This window comes from Pogona vitticeps, chromosome ZW-PAR (assembly GCF_051106095.1).
Source record: "Pogona vitticeps strain Pit_001003342236 chromosome ZW-PAR, PviZW2.1, whole genome shotgun sequence".
NCBI classification, from domain to species: domain Eukaryota; kingdom Metazoa; phylum Chordata; class Lepidosauria; order Squamata; family Agamidae; genus Pogona; species Pogona vitticeps.
Window position 1 is genome coordinate 11,468,000 of NC_135800.1, and position 23,170 is coordinate 11,491,169.

Here is a 23,170-nt window from a genome sequence, read left to right on the forward strand (position 1 = left end):
GGGGGGAGGCTGGAGTCGCTGGAACAGAAGGCCTGTAGAAGGTCAGCTCTTTCAATGTCGCCTCAACGTCATCTAATCCTGGCTTGTCCAGGGGAAGATACTGGCGAAGACGGGGCATCCTATGGCCATCCAGGTTGGAAAAGAGGGACGTATAATCCTGTGGAAGTCTACTCCTAAGAACCTAAGACGAGCTCTGCTGGATCAAGCCAAGGGCCCATCGGGTCCAGCTTCCTGGAGCTCACCGTGGCCCCACCAGGTGCCTCTCAGAGCACAGGAGTCCACGAGAGACCTCTCTCCTGATCCCCCTCTTCCCCTCCATCTGGCCTTTGGAGGTCCCTTCCTTCGAAGCCTGGAGACGATACATCCCCATCATGGCTTGTCACCTGTGATGGACATCTCCTCCAGGAATCTGTCCCATCCCTTCTTGAAGGCCTCTAGATGCCAGATGCCTTTAAAATCCTACGGCATCAACAAGGGAGAAAGACAGCTTGGGGGGGCGGGGGGGTTGAGGAGATACGTGGCAAGAGATAGACTAATTCTGGACCCTCCCTGGAAATCTTTTGACCTCGACTTGTTTCCTGAGATTGTACAAAAGTGACGAGGGACTGCAGTGACATTAAATAAAGCTGGATTTTATTCATAATATATAAGCCCTTTTGTCTTAAACATTTGGTATAAGATTTGCAATAAACCATTTGGGAAGAAAAGAGAGAGGAAAGGCAGGCTTGGCTTCCCAAGATGAAGGCACTTTGAGAAAGAGAGCAGCAGAAAGCTGCCTAGGAGGCACCCAATTCCGAGAGAAATTCTCAAAAATATTTCAGAGGCTGGCGGAACTGGCCATCTGGTGAGTCCAGCAGAAACGGTTTGACAAGGTGTCCGCCTCGGATCACGGCCGGTATTTCTTTGCGAGGCTTTCCTCCGACTGTCCGCCGGGACGACTCAACCCAATTTGCAGCCAGCCTTTCGGCTGCTCGGTTTCCCATGTGGAAAAATGCTTTTACCCAATTAAAAGCTGGAGCAACCCTACCAGGCGACCTCACATTTACAAATCTGGTGCCGTTCCCAGTGCTCGAGGGACTCTCCCGGGCCTTGGTTTGGCTCAAAATCCAGGTGGAGATGCAGGAGCCCAAACCCATTGCCTCCCAGCAGAAGAGGAAGACACACCCACCAGGCAGGGCAAACCAAACAGAAGCCAGCCCTCTCCGCCCTCCTGGTGCCAGAGAACAGGGGCCAGATAATCTCCTTTTTGGGGGGGGGCACTCCCGAGGCTCCCTAGCACGTGTGAACCAAGGCCCTTTTGGCTGGGAAACCTGGAAGAGAAACTTCTCCAACCTATAGGAAAAAAATGTGGAATAAAAAAAGGCTGAAGCGACTCAATCTAAAAACCTTCTCACATGTTCTCCGGGTCTCTCCCTATTTCACAGAAAAAGAGTGGAAGGAAAAGGCTGGGTTTCCCTCCTCAACGCCACCTCAGCAGCCAAACAGGCTTTCACCCTTGGCGGCAGCAGCCGGACCTTCTCTCACCTCTACCTGCAAGCAGCAAACAGCAGGTCCCCTCTCGTTTCCGGCATGGGGGTCTTCCAACCGCGCAAGGCTGGGAGATGGCGCCGAGACATTTCAGCTCAAAATCCTCTCCAAAATAGCATGTTCTCAAACCACTGCTCTCAAACCCTGGACTTCTGAATCTTTGGTGGTGGAAGTCCAAGAGACTCCTGAAGGACCAAACATCCAGGAACCACCGTCAGCCAGGGGTTTCTAAAGGTTCAGAAAGGACGGGGAAGATTCCTGTTTCCCGCTTCCCTCTGCCCAGATAAACCACTCCTGCCCCACAGTCAGCACAGGAAAAAGCAACCCAACGTGCTCCATCTTCTGTGTTCAATACCAAACAACCACACAGATCCCTCTTACACCATCCAGGAGCTGCGTGGAAGAAGGACTCCAAGGTGAGGACCTTCAGAGAGAGAAAAGTAGAAACCTACATGGGATGAATTTTCATGGAAAAGCCACAGGGAAGAATACCCGGGAATCACAGGCAGCTAAATCTACAAGGGGATCTGGTGGCCTCTTATTTCCGGGACACTCACACCCTGCAAATCAGCTGCAGCCCTTCCAGTCCTCTTAAGACACCCCCCCCAAAAAAAAAACAGTCAAAGGAGAAAACACGTCTGGTAGCTTTGCCTTCATCCTGGGGCATTCATAGCTCCCTGCTTGAAACCACATGCATCTTTTCTGCCCTCCATTTGCCTCAATGTTTAAGCCAAGATGGCTAGATCTCTCCGTAGAAGCTCCTAGAACTCCAGCCTTTTGGAAAGGGCAGGAAAAGAATGCTTTTCCGTCATGTTTCCCGAAGCATCAACTTGGGAATTTCAGATCAAGTCACCTCCCTGTTGGCCCCGGGAAGGGCAGGCCGAGACCAAGGAGAAAAGAGAGTCACCCACCCGGGTGCTTCCCAACCTTGGGTCCCTGGAGGTTCTTGGACTACAACTCCCAGAAATCCTGGCCAGCACAGTTTATTTATTTATTTATTTATTTATTTATTGGACTTATATACCGCCCCATAGCGCTACAAGGACTCTCAAGGCGGTTTACAATTTTAATTATACAGGCTACACATTGCCCCCCCAGCAAGCTGGATACTCATTTTACCGACCTCGGAAGGATGGAAGGCTGAGTCAACCTTGAGCCGGCTACCGGGGATTTGAACCCCAGGTCGTGAGCACAGTTTTTTAGCTGCAGTACAGTGTTTTAACCACTGCGCCACGAGGCGCAGTTAGTAGTGGAGGCTTCTGGGAGTTGTAGTCCAAGAAAGTCTGGGGACCAAAGGCTGAGAACCAATGACCTACCTGTAATAGTTAACGTTGGGGCAGGAGAAAAGGAGCCATGGCATAGGGGGAAAGGGGGGGGGTAAAAACCAGGCAGGCTCAGTCAGGCGGAGAGAGAAGAAAGGAGGCAACCGCAGGTGTGGATTCAAGCCACAACTAGGTTAGGAGACAAGGCCAGCTTGGCATAAAGACTGAAAAGGGTTGGCCACACAGACAGGGGAAGGCCCGTGTCTCTGGGTATCCAAGGTTAAATATCTTTTTCAGTCGAAAGGGGTGGGAAGGGGAACCCAGACGCAGAGACACAAGTGACCCAACCGATGCCGCCATGGAAGGCAGAGAGAATGAAGCAAGGTGCCAAGAAGGGGAGCAGGGAAGCAACCTAGTCGGGGGCTATGGAAGCTTGGAAGGGTCGTCCGGCTCCCAAGACCCCGCCGGAAAAAGACCCTCGCAGCAGGAAATATTATTTCTAGGCTTCTGCCTCCCCACCTCCAAGAGAGAAAGCTACGGCCCTCCCGGTGATGGCCATGCTCCTGGGCCAGCCGAGGCACTCCTCTGCGTCTCGCCTGGCCTCCCCCACCCCGTATCCCATAGGGTCCCCTCTTCCAGTCTGCCCTTCGGGCAAAGGGGCGGTCTTCTTGGGAAGGGGGTCTGGCCTAGAACTGAGTCTGTGCCCCCTTGTGGTCGTCCATGGCCCGGTGGCTGTCCTCCGAGGGTGCTTCGTTTCTGGCTTCGCAGACTGCCGTTGCCGCCGTCACCTCTCCCGTCTCCTTGTCGTCGGGCAGGGGGTGGTCCATGGGGACTCCCCCCTCAGCCGCCGAGGAAGGAGGTGGGAGAGGAGACACAGCTGTGCCCTCGGGCACTTCCTCCTCTTTTTCATGGCGCTCGGGAGACTTTTCCGGAAGGTGCCTGTCAGCCCTCGGAGCAGCTTCTCCCTTTTCCTCTTCCTCTTTCTCCTCCTCTGCTCGCTCCCGGGTGGCCTGGTTCTCTTGGACCACAGTGCCGTTGCTGAGGGGCTCCTCCTTCTTCTCGGCAGCAGGAACCGGCGTCTCCACCTGGAACTCCTTCACCAACATCGTACGAAGCTCCTTCAGGCTCTCAGGCGAGCCTGGGGTCGGAGGAGCCGGGGAAAGACCCGTAGCGTCCGCCTCCATCGCCTCCTCCAGGGAAGCGACGTCGTAAGGCGGGGCTCCTTCGTCCACCTGGATGACCGACATCACTTGCTTGGCCCGGCGCTGCTTCTCCTCTGCTGGGTCAGCCTCTGCCGGGCAGCCAAACTCCTCCTCCCAGTCGATGGGTGTCCCCTCCCCAAGCAGGTGGAGGTTCGGATCGCTGTTGTGCATCACGATGCTGTCCCGGTAGAGGTTGTGCTTCCGCTGAATGGCGGCTTCTTTCACAGCTGAAAGGGACAAGAACGGGAGATTCGCTGAGGACGGGGACCTGGCCTGCAACGGAACTAGCCGCCCTAAAGTTAACTTTCCAGACCATCCCTAAGCTCCTTCTTTGTTCATCTGGGAAGCAACCCAACAGAGGATCAGGTGGGGTGTGGGGGGGGGAAGGCGAACACACTCTCAGTCCCCACAGGCTTTGGGGAGGCTCCCAACTGACAAGTAGCACGAAATTGCTTTCAACAGCATCATGGCCACTGGACTTCTTGCTTATTAGGCTCAAACCTTTCACTTCTTCAGTCTGAGGAGACTTGGCAGGGTACCCCGGATAGATCTTCCAAATGAGTTTCACTTCCCCCTGGTCTGAATAGGCTGGTTAGCTAGACCAAGGACTGGGGTGTGTGAGTGAAAATCCCACCTCTCCCATCCTTCTCCGCCCCTTGCCATGGGTCCTTAACAGTCCTTAACATGGACCTTTCTGGTGGGTGTGGTCCTGATCTTTCTGGGGATGGGATGAAAGGGCAGCCTGATGAATGGGAGACAGATTGTCTCTAAGGCCTCCTCCAGAAAGATCAGAACTACACCCACAAGAAAGGCCACCGGTTCACTGTCAGCCAAAGAAGAAGCAAGTGGCCCAGTGGCCATATGGCAACTTCCAGAGAACCTTACCAGGATGCCTGAAATTATTCACAATAAACACTTACTTTTTAAAAAAAATGTAAAAGCACTTTAGAAGCATTTAAAGCAGGAGATTTGTGGCATGCCCTTATTATTTATAAGTGGCAAAGAAACTATTATTCTCAAAGGCTTTTGCAGCTGGGATCCGATGGTGGTTGTGGGTTTTTCGAGCTGTCTGGCTGTGTTCTGCAGGTTTTTCTTCCCAACGTCTTGCCAGATCACGGACAGAGTTCTAGCTCCTGTCCTCTGAAGAGGCCGGCCACAGGGACAGGCAAAACATTAGGAAGAAAAACCTCCGGAACACGGCCAAAGAGTCTGAAAAACCCACAACAACCAAACTATTATTTCATTATCGTTGTGGGTAGTTTTATTGGCAAGGCGAAATAGCAAAATTGGCCACGAGAGGGAGCCAGAGATCGTTTCCCAATATTTTTCTGGCCTGTTTGTAGCGATTTCCTAAGTTACGCGCAACACAATTTTGGCCGCTGAGTTCCAGTCTTGACAAAGAAAATCTGAATTCCTCTCAGAACTCGCTGTGGGACCGGCCTTGCTGCCCGAGGCGGGCGCCGTGCTTTGCCAAACGGAAGGACCGGCCCCACTCACAAACCCAACCACATACCCATCATTATGTCCTTCATGACGGACTGCAGCACCACCTCCTCGTACGTGTTCTCCACCAGGATGAATCGGGCAAAGTCTTCAAAGATCAGCTCCTGGAATCTCGATAAATCCTGCCATGAGAAAGGGCATGGTTGGGAACCGACAACCCACGAGATACGCGCCTGCTCTCCTGCCCAAACGCTACCCCAGAAAAGGAAGCCTCTGGGGAAGGCGCCTCTCCGACATCCAGTGCGGTCCAAGCAGAGACAGTGAGAGACTAGCCAGGGCTCAGGAGACCTGGGTTCAAAGCCCAGGCACGGGAATCCATGGGGCAGCGTTATTGGTGAAATCCTCCATTTTCTCACATACTTTGAAAGCCCTACTTGGGTTGCCATCAAAACGGATGCAGTCTGTGGGCACTTAATGATATAATGGATATATATATATATAAAATCACTCCCTTTGCCTTCAGTTTCTAGGCTGAAAATGCTGTTCATGATGCAGCCCAGTTGGCACTCCCAATAGAAATAGCTTAACCCATGGTTCCTTCCTTCCTTCCTTCCTTCCTTCCTTCCTTCCTTCCTTCCTTCCTTCCTTCCTTCCTTCCTTCCTTCCTTCCTTCCTTCCTTCCTTCCTTTCCTTCTATCCATCATCAGCCCCTTCTTTCTTTCCTTCCTTATTTATTTTATTTATTTATTTGATTTATACCCCGCCTATCTGGACTACCAGACCACTCTAGGGAGCTTCCTTCCATCCATCATCAACTCAATGTATTCGCGAAGGCTTTCACGGCCGGGATCTAATGGTTGTTGTGGGTTTTTCGGGCTTCTTGGCCGTGTTCTGAAAGTGGTTCTTCCTAACGTTTCGCCAGTCTCTGTGGCCGGCATCTTCAGAGGACAGCAAACTGTGCTCTGGGTAGGCTTGAGAGTCGGTGGAGTATTTATAGCTGTGAGAAGGCTAGTTTGTGAGGTAGGCTACTGTCCTAATCAGGAGATGGTTGATTAATGTGTTTTGTTGTGGATGTATTGTTTTGATAATGGAGGGGAGATTATCTGTCCCTGTGGTTGATGGGTGTCATTAGCTGGTCTTTTGTGTGCAGTAATCCCATGACAAGCATCAACAAAACTTCAACCGGAAGGAGGAATGTCTGAAACTCAACAAAACCTGGCTCCCAGCTCTCAAAAACACAGAGTGCAAAAGGTCAACGAACTCCACCCAGCCACAAGGTCAGGGGATTACTGTCCTCTGAAGATGCCGGCCACAGAGACTGGCGAAACGTTAGGAAGAACCACTTTCAGAACACAACAACCATCATCAACTCCTTTCTTTCTTTCTTTCTTTCTTTCTTTCTTTCTTTCTTTCTTTCTTTCTTTCTTTCTTTCTTTCTTTCTTTCTTTCTTTCTTTCTTTCTTTCTTTCTTTCTTTCCTTCCTTCTTTCCTTCCTGCCTTCCTGCCTTCCTGCCTTCCTGCCTTCCTGCCTTCCTGCCTTCTATCCATCATCAGCTCCTTCCTTCCTTCCTTCCTTCCTTCCTTCCTTCCTTCCTTCCTTCCTTCCTTCCTTCCTTCCTTCCTTCCTTCCTTCCTTTCCTTCTATCCATCATCAACTCCTTCCTTCCTTACCCCTTTGCAGGTGGGCGCCAACTTCTTCAGCAAGAAAGGGATCGTGATCTGTAGGAGGGCTTCCCTAAATAACTTCTTCCGCACCGTGCTGCTGTCGTAGTCGTATTTCTAAGAGAAGGGAAGAGGGAATGCTATTACATCAAGTGAATGCTACAGTATTACATCGCATCACTGGGGAGAGATTTCAGAGGCAAAAAAAGACGGATACCAAAGAACACAGGGCTGAACCACCAGGGCTTTTGGCTCCTTTTAACTAACTGTTGTCGCCCCAAAACATCTGGGGACCCAAGGATGGGAACCACTGCTTTAGAGGCAACGCTTGGCTTGCTTGCCTTTTGATGCAAAAGTATCGATGGTCACATTTAATGGGTTAAATCTTTGTGTCTTTCCAAGCTCCCTTTGGGACCTCGGTTCAAACGCCACCCAGGTTGTTCTTAGAGAGGCAAGTGGGGCCCTTTAGCGACACCTGGGACCTGCCTTTGGCGGAGAGCAGAACCTCCCATGACGGACCCATGGCTTGCAATGCACAGTGCTTCTGAATCTTCGAAATCTACCATCGCTCGCAGGAAAAAAAAAACAACTGAGCGCGACTGGCAGGGAGGGAGTGGACAGCAAGCCGCCTTACCTTGAGCACGCGCTCCAGGATGCGCTGGATGGCTTTACACAGGTCGTCTTTGCTCAACGACTTCCCCAGCTCCTGATGGAGGAGCGTCTCAAAGGTGTAGACTGTATCGTCCATTTGCTGCAACGACACCCGTTATTAAAAAATTAGAAAAAAGGGGGGGGGGGAAACAAAAAACAGTCCTGTCAGAGAAGATCTGCTAGGAAAGATGGCGGTCAAGCGCCTACTGACCCACCATAGTTGGGAAGAGTGGCGAGAGATGCCCAAGGGAGCATGTTTAGAGGTGGAAGTTCAGAGCATGGAAACGGGGGGGGGAGGGGCACCTCCATATACTGTTAGACTGGGACATGACGCTGGGGATGATGGACATGGGATTCCAGCAGAGAGAGGATCGCACCTTCCCCAGTCTTGATCAAAGAAGGGTCAAGGGAAAACTGGAACGTGATGGACTACAGATCTCCTGCTCCACAGTCAGCCAGGCTGTGGCTAGCTCAGGATGCTGGGGAGATCTAACCCGTCACCCCTGGAGGAGGTGGGACTGGAGACGGCTGGGTTGAAGGGCACCCACTCTGCCCTCTTTTCCCTAGCGATGGCAGAGCAGCACAGGGAGGGAAGAGAGCTTGTCCTGACCAGGGTGTGCGTGGAGGAGAAAGGGTGAAGCTGCACCCAACACGGTATGGCCAAGGGTTGGGGAAAGGGGGAATGGCTGCGGGTGGGCGGGGACAGAGGGGAAAGGGTTCCTGGATCGCCACCATCCCCAAAATTGAATAAGCAAGACAGAAAACATTTTGCCAACAGCCTTTCAGCCAGTAGGGGGCGCTGGCAACCTATGCCTTGCCCGAGCCAACCGAACTCAAGAAGGCAAAAGCATCCTCAAGCCCGATAATAAAGGCCTTATTATGGGGTGGGTGTCTTTAGTTCACCTTTCCTGAAAGCAAGCAAGCAAATAAGAAGACATCTAGGACGGCTGCCGGGTTGTGGCTTCAGTTGTCTGACAACTGGCCTCTGATCGAGACTGGAGTTGGTGGGTCATGGCCCCCCAAAAGGCGCCAGGATGGTGGTCAAAACGTTTCTGGCTTCCGTGTGGGGAGAGAGAAGATCTGGAGCAGGCCAAGAGGAGCTAGTTTGACAAGGACCGAACGGGGCCGTAGCGATGCTGAGGAAGGGATGGAGAGTGGCCACCGGAGGAGATCCTCCAGATGCTGGCCTGGCCTAGAAACATCTGGAGGGCCACGCTTCCCTCCCCGAGAACTGTTGCTTTTGGCAGCCGGCCCAGGAAGGGCCTTCTTCAGGGCAGGGCCTTCCTTACCTGCCTCATCAGGATCTGGGCCCTCTGCTTGAACACCGACGCGCTGGACACGTCAAACCTCTGCTGAAGGCCTTCCAGCTTCAACTGGTCCATCTTCTCGTAGCAGGACTGCATCTTGACTGGGTGGAAGGCCAGCTGGGAAAGCTTCTCCATATACTTTTGAGGGAGAATGGAGGGGAGAGAAAGGGAGACGACAACACAGGTAAGCGGCCTGACATCGAGGCCTTCGCAAGACGTAGTGCGCTGCAATAGAAAGTGGCAGCACGGCCTGCTCCCTTCCAGAGCTCCCATTGGCCCCCTCTGCCCTTCTTCCTGAGAGAGCCACCTTCTTTGGCCGGACCGGTTTGGGGCCCTGTATGGAGTCCAGTCCAAATGAGCTCCCCCCCCCCCCCCCATCCTCCTGTCCCGAAGGTCACGGGCGGTCCGTCCTCTGACCTCTCCGAGCTTCTCCGTCCCGCCTTCATTGACAATGTTCAGGTTCATGTCCGTGACCTCCTTGAAGAAGACCTCCCGCACTTCAGCAAAGCCCTGGCTGGTGGGGATCATCAGAGCCTCCAGGATGGACGCGATGTACGGCTGGACGTGGTTCCGGACGCAGATCTCGGCTTTGGAAAAGACCGAAGCTGGGAAAGGACGTGTTGAAAGAAAAGAAAGGAACCTTAGAACTAAGGGTGAGCGGGCTTGTTTGTTTCCTCCTCACAGGGAGGGAAGGGCAAGGAGTCCAAACATGCTTCTCCTCGCGGGAAAGGCCGCTTTTCTCCTGCCTGCCTCCAGTCTGGCCCATTTGTGAATGCTTGCACACCCCCCCCCGGAAAACAGCTCCCTAATTGGGATGCTTGCTCCTTAAGATCCCTGGAAGCCGAAGGGTCTGAAGCCTCAGGTGGGTCGCTGGCCTCTTTCTCAAGCGCCCACCTGTTCTCCTGTGCTTGCCCTCCACGAAGGCCGTGCTTGGCAAGAGGAGTCTCGGCCCCTCGGTCTGAAGACCCCTTTGGACAAATTCTGAAGACCTCGAGAAGGAAGAAGCCCCTGTTCCGCTCTTGGCTTGACCGTGAGGGATATCTGAGAGTGTTACGGCATTTCTCCACACTCTCCCTCTAATGCCTCCTCCTCCGAGGTCTGGCTCCGGGCGAGGATGAGCCTCTTGTCCTTTGCCTCGGGCAGCAAAATCTCTTGGGCTCACCCTGCTACTCAGCCACGGGGGAAACTAAGGCGGGCCAAGGGCGGGCAAATGGACCCGCACTGGTATCTCCTGGACCGTGGCTTCCCTAATTCCTCACCTCTGACCAGGCTGGCAAGGAGAGGTGGACGTTTGAAACCCTCCCACTCCCCCCACCCCTCAAAAAATACATCTGGAGAACCACAGTTGCCCACTCCCTAGATAGGCTCTGGGTCCAATCCAGCCAGATTCTTCTCCTTTTCCAATTACAGAACTGGGGGATTCTGCACAGGAGAAGACAGGGCTCCAGAATGGCCCGCTGGGAGCGGCACTCGGCCGCCTACCTCGGATTTTGCTGGCCAGGTGCTCCTTGGATTGGATGATCTGGTCCATATCGGTGCGGATGGTGCTTTGCAAACTGGGCGTCTGAAGTTCGCATTCGACCACCTCCGCCTCGTAGTGGGCTTTCGTCTGGTCATAAACCATCCTGTACACAGCATCGGAGACCTGGAAAAAGGAGGAACCGTTTTGGGAGAGAAGCAGGAGACAGATATAGACACCCACCCCCATGGGGTAGGGTTCGTCGTCATCATCATTTTAGAAATGGTAGAGCCAGAAGGGACCCCTACGGATCATCCAGCCCAGCCGCTGTCAAAGAGGCCCGCAGACAGAGCCCTCAACCACTGAGCGATCCAACAGTTCTTGTGGTTAAGAATTTCTTTTAATATTTTATTATCAGGCCACTAGGGGGGAAAGGCATCCACAATCAAGAGCCTCCAAACACCAGTTGTCTGGACTACTACACCCAGAAGCCACAGCCATGCTGGGTTGAGGATACTGGAAACTGTAGTCCGAAGAGTAAGCTTTCCAAACTTTACAGCGTGCACATGTGGCTGTGTTTAAACACATTTGCTATGATCTAGAAAGGGGGATCATATGCCCCTCGTAATGTTGGGCATCCATGTCCCCCAGCCCTGGCCAGACTAGCCAAAGGATGGGAGTTGTAGTCCAGCCAGGCCCAGAAGGTTACATGTTCCCCCTTTCCTGTTCTAAGGTCGATCCCTCTTCTGATTTGTGCTTAGCCTCTTTTCCCTCAAGCTGTTAAAATTTCACACTTGAATTTTGGAGGACTGAATTCCAAAGCTGGAAATGACATAAAAGTTGTTTAGCTACAATTCTCATATTCCTCTAGATCCCCACCCCACACCCCCACTGGTGAGAGATACCTGTGTACCAAAAGGCATCATATCATTTCACGGCAACAATATTTGAGAAGGTTAAGAAGCTTGTTGAGTCCAATATTTGCTTTTAAAAGAAGGTTCTGCTTAGCTGTTTTTAAAAGGGCTCACATAGAAATACTTATTTTGCTTTTTCAAATAATAAAAATAATAAAGACACAGAGAGATTTTCCTCTCCCACCCAAAGGTTGACATTTGGAGCCAAAATTATCTTCCGGTGAGCTAAAAACGTACGCACTAAACATAGCCTGGAGAAGGAGGAGCGGGAGCGCCTGAACAAATGTCCCTTTTTTCGGGGAGGGGGAGGGGGAAGAAAAGAGGGAGATGATATGCCTGGGAATGACAGAGGATTTTAAAAGATGAGAAGGAACAACTGTTTTTTTTTTTTAATTCCATGTAAACTTCAGGTTGGAAAGAGAAGAAAGACATGGCTCAGAAAGGGACCAGCAAGTTAAATTCCAAAATATCTCCCACCGGCCCAAAGAGCTGCGGACACTTGTGGTTCAAGCATTCAGAAACCCCTTTGTTGAGGAAAGATGAAAATCCAGGATGAGAACCAAGGACCCAAAATGCTTGACTTGGCAGGTGCGTCCGGCTTTCTCTCAAACCTATCCTTAGCCAACGTACCTGAGTCGTCAAGAGTGACAACTAGCCACAGGATGAGAAGAAAACCGCACAGCGCTCAAGGTGCCATGGGGAGACCTGCACCCCTAGTCCCTCCCCCCCACGGGGTCTAATATTTCAGCCAGCAGAGTGGAGGATTCGAATCAACAACCACCTTCGGGAATATGTGCGGCAGAGGGCTGCACGCCTTCAATGGGCCCATGGGCAAAATCCTTGCCCTCAGCAGGTGCGCTGGGCCAGACGAGGTCCAGAAATGGCCCTGAATTGCAAGCAAACAAAAATGAGCAGAACTCGCAGTGACTGAAAGTCCACCTCTGGATTTTACAGGGGATGGAGTGCAAAAATAAAAATAAAAGCCGGGTCCTGGGGACCCACGGCCATGTTTATTTTTCAGTTTGGAAAGCTCCCACTGACTCGAAAGTCTAAATAGGCTGGCCTTGCTTTGTCTTGTGGCAGGGCGTTCCACAGGCTCATCAGAGAAAAGGAAAGGACGTTGTGGTGCACAGCGTTAGCCCTCACCTGAATCCACACCCGGTGCCTCTCCTGGGCTTTGCCCTTCAGCCGCGGCCCGATCATGTTCTTCAGCTCTGGAAGGAGCTCCTCCATCACCAGGTTGGTCAAGACCTGGAGGGCCAAAGAGCAACAACTGCCCGTCATTTGGGGAGACGGGTTTCTGTCGCCTTTCTTGGCACCGCGCAGTTCAAGGATGTGCACGGCGCTCTCCTCTTCCCTGCTCGGGCCTCGTCACGCCAGCCCTATAAGGTAGGTTAGGCAGAGCCGGTGCAGTTGGGGAGCGATGGGAAAGGTCGTCCAAAGGGAGACCGGGGGGAGAAGGCTGGGAGCAAGGGCTCCGTTCAGACAGGAATGGGCATCCCGCCTTTGGCAGGGCGGGTGGATGGCGAGGGGCCCAACCGAATGGGTTTCCAGTAGGGAAGAACCCCCACCCCCTCCATGGGATTGGTCCCATGGCCAAAACGTCCTCCCCGTGGCGAGTCTTCCCTGCCCCCAAGCCCCAAGCAAAAGGAGACCCCGAGGGGACTTCCGGAGAGGTGGGTCTGCCCAGATCTGCCACGGGCCTCTCTGGGATTCGCGTCAATTTGCCCCGAAGGCTTGCACCTTGAGACGAGGGTGACCCGGCCGTTGGAGTTGAGCCACAAACACGCAGGTGGATCCATTCCATGTCCTCGCACCACCAAAGATGTCTTCCATTTGGGGACAACACACCCCTCGCCGGACCCTCTCTCGGTTCCCCTCCCTGCTCTCCCTGTCGTGGGACAGGCCGGCTTGGGCTCCCCGAGACTCACCTGGGCTTCATTGCCACACAGCATGTCCCACGTCCCGTACTGCTCATTCGACTGGCGGTACATGCGGACAGCATCTGTAAAGGCCGGGGCTTCCACCTTCGAGTCCTCGGGGATTCCTGGAAAGGGCAGAGGAGAAGACCCCGCTCACATCCCTTCTTTTGGCAACCTGGGGCAGGAAGAAGGGGTCATCGCCCCCCCAGGACCCCTAGGGCCCCTCTCTGCGCCTCGGCTCCGTGGCACGTCCTGGGTTGCCTCGGGCCCAGCGGATAGCCGAGAGGGTCGGTTTGTCTGCAGGAAGGGGAACCAGAGGCCAGAGTGGGGGGCCTCTGGTCCCGCTGTCAATGCAGGCACATAACGCCCGAGACCGATGGAACTCAGAAAGTTGGGCAGATGTGCAGGAGAGAGTTTTAAATGATCTAGGCCAGAGTCCAGCCACTGGCTCTAGAGATCCGGGTTAGAAGCGCCAAAGGAAGATTTCTGTCGGGAGGCTGACTGTCGGCGGAAGACAGGGCTCTAAAAAAGGAAATTGCCAATTTTGGGGCAGAGCTGGGGTGGCTAAAAATAAAGTGACGGCAGGAGAACTGCCAAAGAGCACAGGGCTTCCAGAACCTAACAAAAAGCAGGGAAGGAAAAAGGTTCTGTAGGGCCGCCCCAGAGAGCTTCACAGCCAACAGAGACTCGGGGAATCGCTCTGGTCAAGAGGACTAGAAGCTTGAAGGGGGCGGGACTGGGGATGCCTGCCCCTGCTTCCCTTCCGCTTCTCTCCCCATAAGAATCCGAGAAGGCCCTTCAGAGCAAGAGGGCGTTGAGCCAAGAGAGGGGCGGATTCAAGGAACAAAGGCCTAAGGCGGTGGCAGCACAAGATCGACAGCAGGAATGCAAGCCACTCCGCCTGGGGAAGGGAAGGAGGAAAAAATCAAAGAGCAGAAGGCGACCTTTCCCTGTGCAAACCCCGAACGGGCAGGGAGAGAAACAGGGGGTGAGAAAGCCACTGGGGAGGCAGGCTCAAGGCATTTCTCTGAAAGGGAGGGCCCGCTGGTTTTAATGCTAGACCCGGGGAGGGGAGGCTGCAGCGGGACTGGCGACAGGAAAGCCCCCCCCTCCGGAGAAAACCAGGGTTTCGTTGCTGCTTAAGAGCGTGGCAGTGGCAACCTCTGGCTCGCATCCAGGGAAAGGAAGGTTGTGAGCCGGAGCCTCAGAGGTAAATATGCCAGATTCTGACAGGTCGATCCGGAGACGTCCGATGTCACAGCCCTCCTTGGGGAACCACCAGCGCCCGCCCAGGAAAGCAGGCGCCATTCCTTTCCTCCCTCTCCCCTTGTCCCTCCAACCTCTAAGCCTTGGGGGGGGGGACGAGTGGGGCCTGGGTGGAAGCCGGAGGAAGGAACTCAGCTGGTTTCCTCCCCTTCGACCGTGGGGTCTGGACAGATCCAAAAGCCAGCCGGACGGTTTCGCCTGCTCACGGCTGATGGGCCCAGCCCACGCCTGGCAGGCACAGAACGCCACCGGAGAAAACGTTCCACCACTGCCCCATTCGGTCACCCCAAAGAGCTTGGGCAAATTCCTTCAAGAAACATTACAATAAGAAACTTACAACCCGCAAACCCTGCCTGCTGGCAGTCTAGCTTCTGTGGGTGAAGAGCCCAGGGCTTCAAAACGCCAGGGGAGAAAATCCACTCTCAAAGTGATGCAGACCCTCTTTGGAGGAAGCCTTCCAGTCGCTGGGTTGGCCCCCCGGGTGCCTCCGGCGCTTCGTTCTTGGCTTCCCCTTCCCGTCCTCCTGCTATCCGGCGCCTGCTCTTGCTGTCCTTTGCGTTCTTCTGGCGCCCAACTGCCAGGCCCTCCCTTTTCAGGGGCTCTGGCTGGCCGCCCCCTCCCAAAACGCTTCTGCCTGCCTCGAGAGAAGGGCCCTGGTCCTTCTGCTGGCTTCTCATCCCAGGACGGTGAACCGGCCAAGTCTGGGCAAATCAGGCTCAGGCCTGGAGGGCTGTCAACGACACCAGGAAAGAAACTCAGTGAACGTTCAAAAGGAGGACGAAATGCCATCAAAAGGAGACGGGTGGCATTTTTAATTTGGGACGCGGAGGAGGGCAGGCGAATCCTTTGGAAAAGGGCGGCGTAGAGACATTTTATGAGGAACACCTACAGCCCAGGGAGACCAGCTCTGACCTCTCCACCGCCCGCCCTGGGCAGCCAGTTATGCAACCAGGTAGAAGATGGTGGCATCCAGCCATCCTGAGTCAAGGTGTAAATCATCCACCATCCCAGTGGCATGAAACAGAAACACACACACACACACACCGCTTCAGCAAGCTAACTCTCAAAGGCTACCGCTTAAAAAAAAGAAAAAAGAAAACAGGGCAGGGATCGTGAAAAGGGCAGTGAGGAGTTGTCCCGCCAAAGGTGGCCAGCCGGGCAGTTTGCCCATCAAGAGGGTCCGGGGACTCCGGAGCTCAGCTGCTGCCACACTCCCACCCACCCAGTGCGTTCCACGGGCCCCCCCACACACACACACACCGGAAACGGATCAGGGCCCTTGCCAAGCGGTGGCATCAAGGCAGGACCGAGAGAGGAAACACCAGGGGAAGAACCGCTGGATGGCTGGACTAGATGACCCTTAGGGGTCCCTTCCAGCTCTGGAGTGGATGACGATGGAGGAAAGGAAAGAATCACCTTCTGCCAACAAGGTGTGGCTCAGGGAAGGGCAAAATCCTCTGCCCGCCCAGGGGTGTTTCTGACCTTGCCAATGCCTGGAGACACACATCCAGGTGCCCCCCCTCCCGGTGGGGCCAGGCATGGAGGCAACGGGACCAGCTCCTGCTCTGAATGGGAGAAAAAGGCCGCTGCCCGGTTGCTAGGAGCGGCCTGGAGTGCTCCGCGGGTATCCTGGGGAGCTCACCTGTAAGGGGACCCCAGGTGGAGCACACCTGCAACCCGGAGGGAGGGAAGGCAGAGAGAGGCAGAGGATCACTCCCCATTTGTTTTGGTGGCCTTGAAAAAGGAGGACGGGGGGGCGGACAGGCCTCTCCCAGGAAGGGCTGAAAGCGCATCCGGTTAAAAAGTAACTTCTTGCCCAGGCTGTCCTTCGAGGAGGGCTTCGGGATGGCCCCGAACGGATCGCTCAATGAATTCAGAGCCACGGTGGTAAGACTCGGCCCGCCTGGGTGGTAACCTTGGAGACGCCCGTCCCCTCCTTGCTCTTTTCCCCATCGCTTTCTGCCCAAGGTTTGGAGCACATGTTCCAGAGAAACTGGGACTTGGATCTCGGCCATGGAAAAACACCGCCTGGCTTCACCTGCTTCTCCGTGCCCCACGGCGGGACTGAATCCTCATCTTGTGACAGCAGAAAGAATTTAAGAATTTTAGCAAGGAAGGAAGGAAGGGAGGGAGGAAGGAAGGAAGGAAGGAAGGAAGGAAGGAAGGAAGGAAGGAAGGAAGGGGAGGGGAGGGGAGGGGAGGGGAGGGGGAAGCACAACTCAATGCCAAGCAAAGCTGTTGAGCCAGTTCTGAAGCCCCCTTTGTGTTGCTGCAGCGGAACAGTTCAAGTGCGAGAAAGCGATCGGATCTGGACCCACAGAGAGCACCCTTGAAACAGACTTGCAGTGGGATCTTGCAGATCCTCAATCTGGTCTCAGTACCCACTGGGTATCCGCACGTAGCCCTCAGCTTTCCGAGTGGCTTGAAAATCACATGCCCTCTTTTTCCAACCCAGTCTACCTTGTAAGGGCGTTGTGCCCATTTGGAGGGGATGAATACTGTTTGGAACAGAGAATAGGTAACAAAGCATCTGGGACATGAAGCAGGCTTGGCCTCCTGGATGGCAGAAACACAGAGCTGGGGTCCGACAGCAAAGCACAGAATCCTGGGAATTCTAGGCTTTACTGCCATTTAAAGAAGGATCCCAAGTCCCTAGTCCTTATGACAGAAAAACAATGTTTAAAGGGAAACTCCAGAATGAAAGTGTACTGGAAGGTGGTGGTCACACCCTAGTAGAAAGTTACCCCGGAGCAGAAGGCGAAAGTGGAAAGGAAACAATCCTTCATGAGAGAGAAAGAGAGAGAGAGAGAGAGAGAGAGAGAGGCTCACCATTGTTGCAGTGGCGCACACAGTCCTGGAAAACCGCGCGCCACTTCTCCTGCTCCTTGCCGGTCATCACGCAGAAGTAGTAGTGGCGCGCGTAGGGGTGCCAAAGGATGAGGGGGAACTGCGTGGGGCATTTCAAGACGGAGGCGCTGCCCGATTTGGGGGCTGGACCTAAGCAGACAAAAGAAAGAGGTTTTCCATAATCATTTGATTTTAAAACGTCTCTCCCACCGGACAGGGTTTCCCGGATCCTGCAAGCTGTCCAGAAGCATTAAAAAAAAAAGGAAAAAGCAAAACCCGTCTCCTACTCGCCATCATATAAAATGTCAAACCAGGAAGACCGATTCCACTCGGGGAACAACGCTCTGGAAAGCCAACGCCTTCTAGAGACCTTCAGTGGTGACCTGGCTACTCACTGGGGCCACCTCGGAAAGGGCACCTTTGCCCGACCGGGCCAGGAAGGGAAGCAAGGCAGGCGCTCTCTGGCCCAGGCAACCCTCTCAGCCTCTCGCTCTGCCTCCCTTTTCCTCCCACAACTGGAGTTCGATTCCCCCCATGGGGCCTCCTGGGAGGAGAGACAGACCGGCTGGCCTTGGGCAAAAGCCGCACCATTCCGTAGGATGTCCCCGGAAGAAGGAAATAGCAAGCCACTCCCCTGAGTATTCCTGGAAAATCAAGAAGGTCAAAACTGACTTCATGGCATGTGTTCATCATCATCATCATCATCATCATCATCATCATCATCACCACCATCATTGTTATTGTTATTATTATTACTATTATTACTTGTTTGACACTCTAACTACTACACTGCACTGCCCCTCGTAAGGGTGATTTCACCGCCTGTGGTGTGATCCCGCCTTGAAATGTCAGCCTTTTCCTCCCTCTTAGGCTGCCTCGCAGGGTTGTTGTGAAGACTGCCGATCAATACGGCACATGGAAAGCAGCAGATACTTGGAAATGAGATCCAGATTTTAAGCAGCATGTTATGACCAGGAAAGAGGTGCTGGTGGGCCTTTTAATTCAGGGACTGGGAAAACCGACAGCCTTCCAGCTGGACTACAATGCCCAGCGTCCCTCATCACTGGCCATGTCAGCTAGGGTGGCCGTCCAGCCACATGTGGAGGGCCACGCGGCAACCGCTTCTGCTCCCAGGGGAGAAGAGGAGGACGACTCTGAAACAAGCTTGCACATCCATCCAGCAAAAAAGGACCGAATTTGGAGCCTCCGGTTTAATCAAAAGTGTGTGTGTGTGTGGGGGGGGTTGGTGCAACGCAGCCGGCTCTCGCCACGATGCTGCTGGAGGAGCAGGACGCCGGAGGCCAGGAGACCTGCCTGCCCCTGATCTCCAAGGGCCAGCAAATCCACAGCCCGGTCGTTCTTCCCGGATGCAACTGCTGACTGCCAACAACCTTGAGGTCAAGAAAAAGGGAAGCCAGAACATTTGGGAGACTTGGAAACCTCTGGAATAAGCAGACGGAAGCAGGTGGCCATCCTGTCAGCCCAGCTTCCCTCAAGCTAAATCCGTATTGCACAAGGTGGCCAAGTCACGGCCTTTTGCTCCCATGGGAGGCACAGAACGCTCATCTTTCGGGCGGGCAGTCTCCAGCCAGAGCACCCCATTAAGACCCGGGCTAAAGGCACAACACGAGGGCTACGACCGGCGGAACTTCCTGCCTCAAGAAGTGGTGATATCTCCTTTCCCGAAAGAATTTGAGCCAAGCTTAGAGGGTTAAGGCAGCTGCTGCTCTAAGAACCACATGTTGATGAAGGAGGAGGCTGAATCTCACACTTGGACTATCCGGGAGGTGTTGAACGTCCACTCCCAGACAGCCCGACCAGTCCAGGATTTTGGAAGTTGAAGTCCACCAACGTCGGTGAACCTACAATAGTGGGTGACCATCCTAGCTTCAACTCTTCTGCTCCCGTTCAAGATTTGGGATGACTGGGAGGCAGTGACTTCACCCCGAAAAGATCAGACGGAGACCCTGGGGATTTTCCCAGACTGCATTTCCATCCTCTTTGGAAGGTGGCTTTGGACTTCACCTTTCTTTGGTTCATTCTCGTCGGAAACCCAAAGGTCAGGGCACATACGAGACCCTACGAGGGCTTCATCTGGCCGGGCACCGCAGAGATGCAGGCCATTCAAAACACAGACATCCACACCGGGAAAGGTCCTCCCCCCCCAATCCTAGGCCAGCAGGCGTTACAGACTGTTCTGCTTCACTGCGGGGGCAGCCGCTCCAGTCGAAGGCATGGACGGTGGACTTCCCCCTCCAGTGGGGTGGATTAAAATGTCTCTCTCCATCAGGTGAGGTCAAAGGGGGGGGGCACAGGTGGTTTCCTCTACAGACCCACCTAAGCTGCTCCCAAGGGGACTGCAGTAAAAACGGCCAAAGCAAAGCCACCCCACATCTGAGTCTCTGATTCGACCACGTCTCCTAAGTCACTGCTGGTTGCGTGTGGGGCTGGCCTCCTCCTGCCGCCGCCGAATCTCTACGTGGCTGCCTCCACAGTGGGTCAGCCGGGGCTGGACCCAATCCTGGCTTTCTCTCTCGGTTTGCGCTTCGGGGCGCATGCTGCCTTTTAGGACAGTTATGCCCCCCACCTTCTTCCCCGCCTTGGGTCCCCAAAGGTTCTTGCACCACAACCCCCAGGAATCCTGGCCCGTGGCAAAGGCGTCTGGGAGTTGTAGTCCAAGAGCATCCGGGGACCCAAGGAGGGATCCCCTGCTCTGGTGACAGGATGGCTTCATTCTCTGGAGCCAGGACCTGCCGTGCCGGTTTTCTGTCCAAACAAGCATGCTTTTCTGCCTCGGGCAGCTGCTGAAAATAACTCCTCGATACTACCCCACCCATCAGCCACGGTCCCTTGACACTGTGTGTTACTACCTGGTGAAAACACACCGCTTGTCCCAGAGCTGGTGATTCACAGCCGAGCTGTGCAGCTGGTTTGTTTCCGTCACCTCTCCCTTCACCCTCAAACTCATGTGGGTCGTGTGTGTTCTTTTCTCCCCATCCTCTTGCCGAGGGTGGGGGAAGGAAGGGGGCAAGAGCCGGCGGCCCCCCCGCCTGCCTGCCCAGGACCCGGCAGGTATTTGTGGGTTCCCTCTCACCCGCCACCCCACTTCCTCACCCATCTGCCTCTCTTGGAAAGAAGGCAACAGGCTTTTCGGCTCAACTAAACAAACACAAACTAATTTTATTTAAAAACAGGGTAACATTAACATTAATATAAATAGAGAGGGGAAAGAAAGGGAGAACGGGGGGGCGGCAGAAAAAGGAAAGGAAGCAATCTTGACATCGCCGGCTTGCTTGCTTCTTCTTGGGGACCCTGCTCTGCTCTCTGTGGGGAGACCTGGCCTCACCCTCCGCTGGGCTGGCCCGCCGGCCTCGCTCTCCCCCCGCCCCGCCCACCCTGCCCCACTTACTCCTCTGGAAGGGGGCTGGGGTGGAGGGCACAGATCCCTCTGCCACCCCTGCCCCAATGGGGAGCAGCCCTCTGAAGCCCTTCCCTTCCTGACCTGCGTCTAGACGTGTCTGATTTTGTCCGGCGCCGGCGTGCAGTCCATCGGCTCCTCCCCGGAGGCTGGCACAGCTGCTATGGAAAGAAGAGGCCCAGGTCTACCAGAGGAAACAAACGAACCAGCGAACTAACGAACCTCCCGGGGTTGGTCCCTGGGAAGGGGCTGAGTGGATGGAGACGCTAACCTTGACCCCAGCCCCCCTCCTCGAGGCCTGCTTATCTGCTGTGAAGGACACAAATCTTCAGCTGAATGGGACCTCTGCAGGCGCACTGGCACCTGGACTATGATGCCCATCATCCCAGACCACTGATACCCTGGCCAAGCTGGGCTGACCTTGGCAAGACATGCCCTGGAGAGTGGCCGTCCATGTGCCAGGAAAAGATGCCGGGGGGGTCTCCCCGGTCTGCTGCCCCTCCACCCCGGGCACTGGCCTCCCTCTAGACTGACCAACTGCCCTCACATGGGGGGTGATAGAAGGAGCGGTCCTGTCTTCGTCTTCGCCATGCTTCCGTTTTTGGTGCAGGGATGCAGGAGGGTTGGGAGCAGGGCGGATTAGGGTGGAAGGAGGACTTGTAGGGCCAAGAGGAAAGGGGGCAGGAGACACGGGGAGATGATTCAGAAGGGCAGAAGAAAAGGGGGCAGGAGAGATAGGGAAAGGTTGCATAGGGGCAGAAGAGAAAGGGGCAAGAGACGGTCTGGAGAGAAGGGGCTCGAGGACATAGGGTGAGGATGGAGCTGGGCAGGAAAGAGGCGAATGGGGGGGACCCGACGAGGAAGACTCCCTTTCCGGGAGGAAAGCTTGCCTTGCTCTGCAGAGGGAAACAAAGGCATTCTCAGTGATCAGGACCCTCCCCCCCCCCCAATCAGTTCAAATCAGACAGGAGCCCAGGAGTCCCTTGGCCCCCCACCCAGGTCCATCTGTTCCCCCCCCCATCCACAACCCGACAGGCAAGGCTCTGGAGGAGGGATGATCTGCCTGGGGGAGGAAAGCAAGTTGTGGGTCCAAAGGGGAGAGAGAGGGAGAGAGAGAGCAGTGAGCACCCCCCATATTGCCTCCCCCAGACCAAAGAGCTTTCCTCTGGGAAGAGGGGCAGCTGACCCGGTGGGAGTCCCTTTTTCCTTCTCCCTCCTTCTCCCTGCAGAAAAAAGGGGACCTTCCCTCTGGGGGGGTCTCCTCCAACCCTTTGCCCCTAGACTTTGCCCACTGCTCCCTTTTCCCATGGGGGGGGGCTGCAGATGCCTGTGTTGGGGGGGAGAGGTCTTGGCCATGTACAGGTGGCCAGGCTCCCAGCCCCATGGGACCTGGGTTGCAAACAATGTCCTGGGTCGGGAGGGCGGAGGTCTAAAAGCCTCTCCGGCTTCCCACCTGGTTCTCTGGCCATCATGGGGTGAACTTCGCTCCAGGATTGCGCGTGCCCCGCTGAACTCCCCTTGTGGCCCTTCATGGAGCAGGCTGGTGGGTGTTCGGGGGGTGGGGGGGCACTGGCCAGAAAGAAGGGCCCCTCCCAGCCTGCACATCCCCCCACACCCTTGGTGCTCCTTTTCCAGGCTCAACCCTAGCTCTGCCCTCCCCCTGGAGAGATGTGGGGAGCAGGAAATGGGGAGGAAGGGGCACCTTGGGGCCCCCCAGGGGGCCCAGGCTGAGTCCAAAGGGGTCCCTGAGCATTGCTGGTTCCTCTGAGCAATGGTGAACGCTTTGGCCTTAGGGCGGGCGGGCCTTTGCTTAAGCCCCGCCCCTGGCTGTCCACACCTGGCTGCTCTCTGGCTTCTGCACCTGGGCTGGAGGAGGGTGGCCGATGGGCTGACCCAAGGCATGCTGCCGCTTGAGATTAAGGGGTGGAGCGGGTATCAATGCTTCACCACCAGAGTGAAGGCCAAGCTCACGGCCACAATCGATGGCAGCAGCAGGCACCAGAGGAGCAGAGCGCGGTCCTTCCAGCGTCCCGCCAGCAACACGTAGGGGACCGGCTGTCCCTGGGTGGCTGCCTCGTTCGCTGCCGCCAGCATCTCCTGGGCCGTCGTTTCCATCACCTCGGCCAGGGCGGGCAGCAGGTTCCCCACCACTCCCTAGCATGCCATCGGGAGAGAAGGGGGTGAGGAGGAGGAGGAGGAGGAAGAGGAGGAGGAAGGTGGAGCAGGGGAAAGGAGAGCAAAGAGGAGGAGGCGAGGAGGAGGAAGAGGAGGAGGAGGAAGAAGGACCAGG

General features: G+C 55.0%; 1 protein-coding gene across 1 annotated transcript; it reads right to left on the minus strand.

Moving 5' to 3' along the window:
- Positions 1 to 611: 611 nt before the first annotated feature.
- LOC144585180 (protein Niban 2-like) lies at positions 612 to 18,053 on the minus strand. The gene is made up of 11 exons (XM_078382861.1): positions 17,858 to 18,053; positions 17,445 to 17,612; positions 13,359 to 13,474; positions 12,574 to 12,678; positions 10,537 to 10,699; positions 9,472 to 9,659; positions 9,037 to 9,192; positions 7,731 to 7,847; positions 7,106 to 7,213; positions 5,505 to 5,616; positions 612 to 4,218 (listed from the first exon to the last, which is right to left on the minus strand). The coding sequence occupies exons 1-11, from the start codon at positions 18,051 to 18,053 to the stop codon at positions 3,476 to 3,478; spliced, it is 2,172 nt and encodes a 723-aa protein (XP_078238987.1). The 3' UTR covers positions 612 to 3,475.
- Positions 18,054 to 23,170: the final 5,117 nt, after the last annotated feature.